Consider the following 7,103-nt stretch of genomic DNA (forward strand, 5'->3'; position numbering starts at 1 on the left):
CATGAAGTATGGCACACCTTCTTAGTCAAAATTATTATAAAACAAAAAATAATTTTCTTTCCTTTCAAACAATGAAACTTTTATTTTCTGTTTGTTTTCTCATTAGAATAAATTTTTTGTTATCAAATACTTTTCTAACGAAAAATTCCTTATTTGTCTTAAAAAAGATATAGTTTACAAACTTCTTATACAATGCATATCGGCATTCCATATGCTATTGCTTGCGCAATTCTGAAAAACATGCAGTAGGTACACAATCCATGCAATAGCAATTCGGCGTTGGTATGTGTTCATTCATACATCCTCTGCACACCACATTTCGATCATTAAGTGAACTTACCCTGAGAGCTGAGAGATTAAATTACATTAATTTATAGAACCTCTTAGTAGGTACCACTCCCCTCAATTTCGTGACGGTAAAACGAAAAGCCAACGAAATTATTTCAGTCCTTCAACCTCAAAGTCAAGACTGACTGATCTGAGAGGGAACTGTCGTGTTTACAGACTACACACGTACACACACAACCAGACAGGTTAGTGAACGAACCCGAAGCATGCGCATGTGGCTGCGGCTGTGGCTGCGGCTGAGTGTTGACTGTTGTACTGGCAGTGTTAGGTGTGTTTTAGTACTGTGGTGGTGGTACATTTATGCCTGGTGTAAATTTGTTTCAACCATCAGTGCAATGTATGGTTACTGAGAAAGCATGAACATTTGTAATACACGCAGTGGCGGATCCAGGCGGGGTGCGCACCTGCACCTCCTTTATTATTTAAAAAAAAAAAAAAAAAAAAAAAAAATGGGGGTGGGGGTATTTGTCCCCCCTTTAATAAAGGCACCACCTCCCCCCGTTATGGAATTCTTGGATCTGCCCCTGACACAGAATGTCAACTAGATATTATCAATATCATACGTAGTAACATATTAAACCCCTCAACCTGAAAATGAAAATGTAGACACTAGACTAGTCATATTTTTTTTTTATGTTTTATTCTAAATTACTGAAGTATAAATATAAATGTAACAGTTACATGTATACACAGGCCAGTTAAATTTTACTGTAAAAACGTGATAGGCTCCACATGGCGTCTGATACTGAAGTGTGGTTGGATGTACTACTTATTGGCCACTTTTTGATTAAATACATTGTAAATTTACATTTGTATCTTAGAAAATATCCTTCAGTTTCACCTTGATTTCTTTTCACTCAAGGCAGAAAATACCGCAGATTCATATCCCAGGGCAGGCTCAGTTTGTTGAGTTGTGCTGTATGTGCAGATTTCTTGGTGACAAATGCAAGTGACATTTTTTACTGTGCACCAGCGCAAGCTCATCATTTCAATCGACCCTCGTTCTCCCATTGAAAAGCATGTAAATTTGGTGAATGGCATATATGTGTCAACACTATCAATAATGTGTATTTCTTATGAGGATTTTCTTCAATTCTTTTTCCTCCTGTTTCCTCAGGTTATTTACCTGTATCCCCATGATTTCTCTCGATTTGTATTCATGTTCAAATGTTCCAGCGTATTGCGCATCCCACACATGCTGTAAAACGAATGTTCGCGTGCATTTTGATTTTGCGAATTTCGCGAGCAGCAACATTCGTGAAATTAAAATGCACACGAAAGTTCTTGCCTACACAATATGCATTGGATGCCAGTGGCAAGTAGCGAAAATTTCATCCTGCGAGTAAGGCTGTCGGCTCTAATCCGCTAAGTTTTCATGCCGCGAATATATCGTGTCTTACAGTACCATTGCGCGAGGGGGGTCGATCTAAAACAGGTGGTTGATGAGTAGTAGACTTACTATACAAATGTACAACAGTTTACATAGGCCTAGGTGTAATTATTCTATTAATTTCTTTCAAACCTGCTTGAAAAGGCTTTTTCATTTCTTCCTTTTAATGTAGTACATTTGCTCTAAGTTACCTTCCCTTTATTTCTCCCACATTATTGTACAGTATTTTGTTTCTTTATGCTCAAATGTACCTAATGAATTTTTTATTGTGTGGTTTTTTTTTTTCTTCTTCTTTTTTTGTATAGCATGAAGTATGCAACACCAAGGCTGTGGACTGGAATGAAGTGGTTGCTGTATGCCGAAATTGGATTATTTGGAGCTGCATACTATGTTTGGCACAGAATGAACACAAATCAAGGTGATTTTGAGTTTTCTTTGTATTCAATATGATACAAGGTTTGCCAAAGTGCAATCTCTTCAAAATGATTTTGAAAAATTTACATGGGTCCTACAACTGAAAAAAAAAAAAATCCTCTCTTGAAATTGAAACCATTGTCTTGAGTACATGTATGCCTTAAAGGAAGACTAAAGAAACTATTGTCAGTGAAAGAAGTTCAAGAGAATTGAAATGATTTTGCCAAAGGGTGTTCATGAGATGCATTGCAACCTCAGGAGACTGTGTTGATCCTGTGATGATGATGTACCTTTTGTCAAATTTCTCCTTTGCTGTCTGTATATACAAGAGATCAAAACATGACCATGTTATTACTTCATTGTGACCCTGTCCTAATGGGTCCTGTGCCAAATTGTTGGGTGTTTAAGATTCCTTTAGGGACTGATCAGAATTACTGATGAACAGCCAAATACAGTCAACCATGCCTATTAAGTTGAATCAGGAGGGAATAGCTTTGATTTAAAGAAAATTTGACAATAAGGTACTAAAATCAAATATAAAGAGAAGAAGACTTCAAAAGACCTTCGAATTAGACGATTATTTGATTTATGTGAGGTCAACTCGAGCAAGGTTGACTGCATACGCATAACTTTTTTGAAACTTTTAGCATCATTCAAACTTGCATGGATCTGTTTCTTTAGTATGCATCATTCTGAGGCATGAATTGATAAAACAATAACATCTACAAGAAATCCATGACCTTGCGCAAGGAGATGGTCAGTTGTTGCAAATGGTTCAGAAACATAGTGGAATTCACAGTTTAACATTTTCAATAATGGTCCCCTGTTTCCAGGTACTTCGTCTTTCTAATGCCAGTAGATTGATGGGGACTTACACTAGTACTCTGCATTCTTTGCTTCTTTCCAGATTTTAGGAAACATATGCATGAAAAACACCCAACCGTATTAGAAGGTGAGTTTGTTGAACTGGAGGGTTATATGCTTGAAATATGTTTTAAACATTACTGAGTTATCTTTGTGCTTGATATTCATTTTGATACATGTGTTTAACTGTCAATTTTACAATGAACACATCTAGACATGAGTACTGCAAGTCAAAGGTGGCCTAAGTTTGCTTTTCTTCTTTTTTTTCTCTCAATTTTTAAGTGGGAAAGGGGGGGGGGGGGCACCTGAAATCTGAAAGGCATTCTTCATGTGTTGGAATTATTGAGGGATATCTACATAATGTATTACGATTTAAAAAAAAAGACAACTTATGATTGTACAATTACAACAGTACAGTACTTTATTTTAGATTTCTGTGAAAAAAGAATACCTAGCAAGAAAAGGTTTTCGTAGGCAGGTTAAATACAATTTAATGCAGAAGCAGAGAACTGCCCATTTTGATGTTACTGACAAATTTTCCAATAAGATTCTGTGTTCCTTTTGTATGGATGAACACCTCGTTACCATTGCATCATCATTCATCAACCCCACAGTGTTCTACAGAGCTGCAGAATTTGGTGGCGTTAAGGATGCCAGGGTCAATGATTATGCAACGTGGGGCGTCGAAAACCAGTCATCAGCACGGGAGTCATGACGGACTACCCAAGAACCACTCACTTTATGATGAGTCTTGTGGTTTGACATGTAGACTTGGGACTCTCAATTTGCTGACATGAATTAGCATCACATGGAATAAAAGCAGTCTTAAGGTTTCACTCAAAATTGTGACGACAGCATTGGAAGCCTGGCATTGCCAACTTCTTATGATGTTTTGAGACACCTGTGGAATGACAGCAACTGAGCTCTAGATAGAAGAAGTATTGCAGGAATATCAACCATTAAGGTGGGGGAAACATGAATACCTGCCGATTTGAAAAAGTCATATTATTTTGTGCACCACAGCCATTGCTCTATGTACAGTAATACATGGTAAGTGGATGCATTTAGAATATGCCAAGACCAGACTTCACACAACATGAAGTTTGCCTGGATTGTTGATGTTAGTTGTTTGTCTCTCTTTCCTTCGACTCCTGGGGCCTTATCAATAAACCAAGAGGGGAAAAATCAACCCTGTATGTGAAATACTGTATTGGTAGATGAAAAAAGATACAAAGTATGAAAGTGATGATTTTTATATATGAAACAGAGTAAGGGTTTTTAAAGTCACCATTTAAGAAAAGTAGGACTTATTGCCAATTTAATGCTCATGATTGTTGTGAAGAGAGGATAAATGCTTTGTTAGACAAAGTGATTTGACAGCAAGGTCTTACATGTACATGTACATTGTACATATACATGTACCAATAATTTTGTACCTGTACTTCTGAGAGCTTACACGCTAGTTGTGTGTATGGCCCATCAATACCATGTAGTTTATCTTCAAATTTATTTTGAGCCTTGGGTTTGTGTCTCAGAGTAAAAGAATGAAAAATAAAATCCCTTTTGCCTTCTTTTTAATTGTGGATTTTCATTCATAGATGTGCTGTGAAATAGATGCACAATGTTGTATTTATAAAGATAACGAATGTGAAAAGAAATATGCTGCTTCCCGCAATACTTGAATACTTTTTTTCACACTTGACGCAGCAATACAATGTGGTATATTATACATGACTTTAATACTACTTTGTTTTCTCATATTGGCATTTGCATTTTTCTTTCATTGCTGAGACCCAGAGTCTGCATTAAGCAGCCTCTGCATTTATGCATTTCAAGTGAGATGGATGATGAACTTCAAGGGAAGAGTCTGTGAACCAAAATAGCTCTGTGTTGAAAAACATCACTCTACACATATTTGACTCGGTCTTGGAACATTTAAATGTACAATATAACTTGCATCAGTCTGAGCGAAGCATAAGTCACCCAGTGCGTGTGTCCTCTTGATCCAGATATATTTTAGCCAGCCATACTGCCTACTTATGGTATGCAGGCTGAGTAGCTCAAGATGGGTACATAATAATACAGTGCATTCAGTGTTGCATGGTGTTGGAAGTAAAAGGCAAAGATGAAATGACTGAGACTACAGTTAAGTGTTGGTTGGTTGAAATAATGCACATGTGTAGATGCAATTAGAATACACATTTGTAATTTTGGTGTATCTTGTTATTGACTTACATTGCAAGTGTTCTCGCTGTGTATTGTGAAGTTGAATACTAGAGGGATGTTGCCCTTGAAATACCATTTTATATGCTGTATTTGAAAGGATTTATTGCAATGACATTGAGACATACTCAAGATTTTATGTGTCTGGGTTCCTTTTAACGTCTTCAATACAGAGTACGCTTATGTGTATGTGGGTATATTCAGTATGCATGTGTGTGCACTGTGCAACGTTTGCGTGTGTGTGTGTGTGTTTTGGTGCTAGGTTTTGGCAAGCTTACAGAAGTCTTTCTGCCACCTACCCCCTCCCCCCCCCCCTCTCTCTCTCTCTCTCTCCCTCTTGCTCTTTCCTATTACCTAACACTGTAACTGCTGGAAGTGTATGTTTGTTGAAGACAATCAATCATAGATGTCAGCAATATTGTTCTGGTATTTAAATGTCTCTGAATTCCAATCCTTGTCATGTAGAACAAATTGCACTTTGACTGCATACTTCACTTCACATTCACTTGGCACGACATCACACCAGTTTGTAAGCAAAACATATTTGATTCCACAACAACAACAGCAACGAACACACGCACACACACACACACACACACACAAACTATTGTAAGTTAATTAACAATTTATTGATCAAGACAGTTGTGCAAATAGATCAAAGTGCAGAAAGAGGGATGAGATTGGTGTCCAGTGTTTGATGTAAAGCGTGATTACTTGACAACGCTAAGAGACATGACAATTATTTAAATGTATCTCGAACTTATGCTAGGATTTTGACGCAGAAGAGGTACATCCATCGTCATAAAGATACAAATAAGGGGCCTGTTGCATAAAAGTTACTATTATGGTAACTTTGCCATCCAATGGTAACTTCCATGGAATTCTTGATTTTGATTGGCTGTTGAGTATTGTTGCCATGGAGGTTAGCATTGGATGGCAAAGTTACTATAATAGTAACTTTTATGCAACGGGCCCCTGATGTATAAAAACAACTATACGAGGGCGCATTACGCTCGTTGTGTCTCGAAGACATACCGTAATTAGCAACCTCTGATATATGGATAACAAACTCTCCTGATGTGCCATTGTATATGCTTTAAAACTTCTCAATTTCAAATGTCTACAGAGAGAGTGCTTGCGTTTTCCATAATAGGCCCTACAGTGCATGAGTCTCCTAGATTATGTCAAGGAGGTAAAAAGAACCTCCGTGATTATATCAGAGATATTACGTAATTACACGTGGCCAAGATAACAGGAAATGCAATGTGGATTCCCTTGGACAAGTCTTCCCTGCATATATGAGATCCTCTAGTCTTCTCGACTTGGGTCTGTACATAACTACAAGGTTCTCGTAAATAACGGGTTCTTGGACTATTTGTAGTTCATATCTCGCAAAATATTAGCGGAGATTTCAGTTGATGCCATGATGAAACCGTTCTAACAATAATCATATTCTGTTACTTCCGTACATGAATACTTATACATTGTATTCAATTCTCTACGTTGTTTCAAAACAACTGTTTTTTCGAAATACTTCAAGTTACATTTTATAGAAAGAGAACAAAAGAAAATAAAAACTCTCTCAGAGACTGGAAGATCATAAATGAAGTCATTTTCCATCTGGAGGCAAAGTTTATAGAATGATGAGAAAATGAACTTAAAACCTTTGGCCTGTCAGTGACGAAATTAAACTTACCAGCGAAGTCGATCTCTAATGCCCTCTCGCATCAAATCCGTGCAAGTCATAGAGTTAGGCAAATTTTCTTGAAGCCATGATACTTGTATTGAACCGGTAATGAAGTTAGCTTCTCTCATCACTTGATGCATAAGACTCGCCCCTTTCGTGACAATTTCAAAGTCGTGA

General features: G+C 37.3%; 1 protein-coding gene across 1 annotated transcript; it reads left to right on the forward strand.

Moving 5' to 3' along the window:
* The first annotated feature begins 293 nt into the window (after positions 1-293).
* LOC140226969 (protein CEBPZOS-like) lies at positions 294-5,361 on the forward strand. Its single transcript, XM_072307409.1, has 4 exons — positions 294-533; positions 2,044-2,156; positions 3,060-3,104; positions 3,631-5,361. Exons 2-4 carry the CDS (start codon positions 2,045-2,047, stop codon positions 3,729-3,731), a joined length of 258 nt encoding a protein of 85 aa, XP_072163510.1. The 5' UTR covers positions 294-533; position 2,044; the 3' UTR covers positions 3,732-5,361.
* Positions 5,362-7,103: the final 1,742 nt, after the last annotated feature.

This window comes from Diadema setosum, chromosome 1, assembly GCF_964275005.1.
Source record: "Diadema setosum chromosome 1, eeDiaSeto1, whole genome shotgun sequence".
NCBI classification, from domain to species: Eukaryota; Metazoa; Echinodermata; class Echinoidea; order Diadematoida; family Diadematidae; genus Diadema; species Diadema setosum.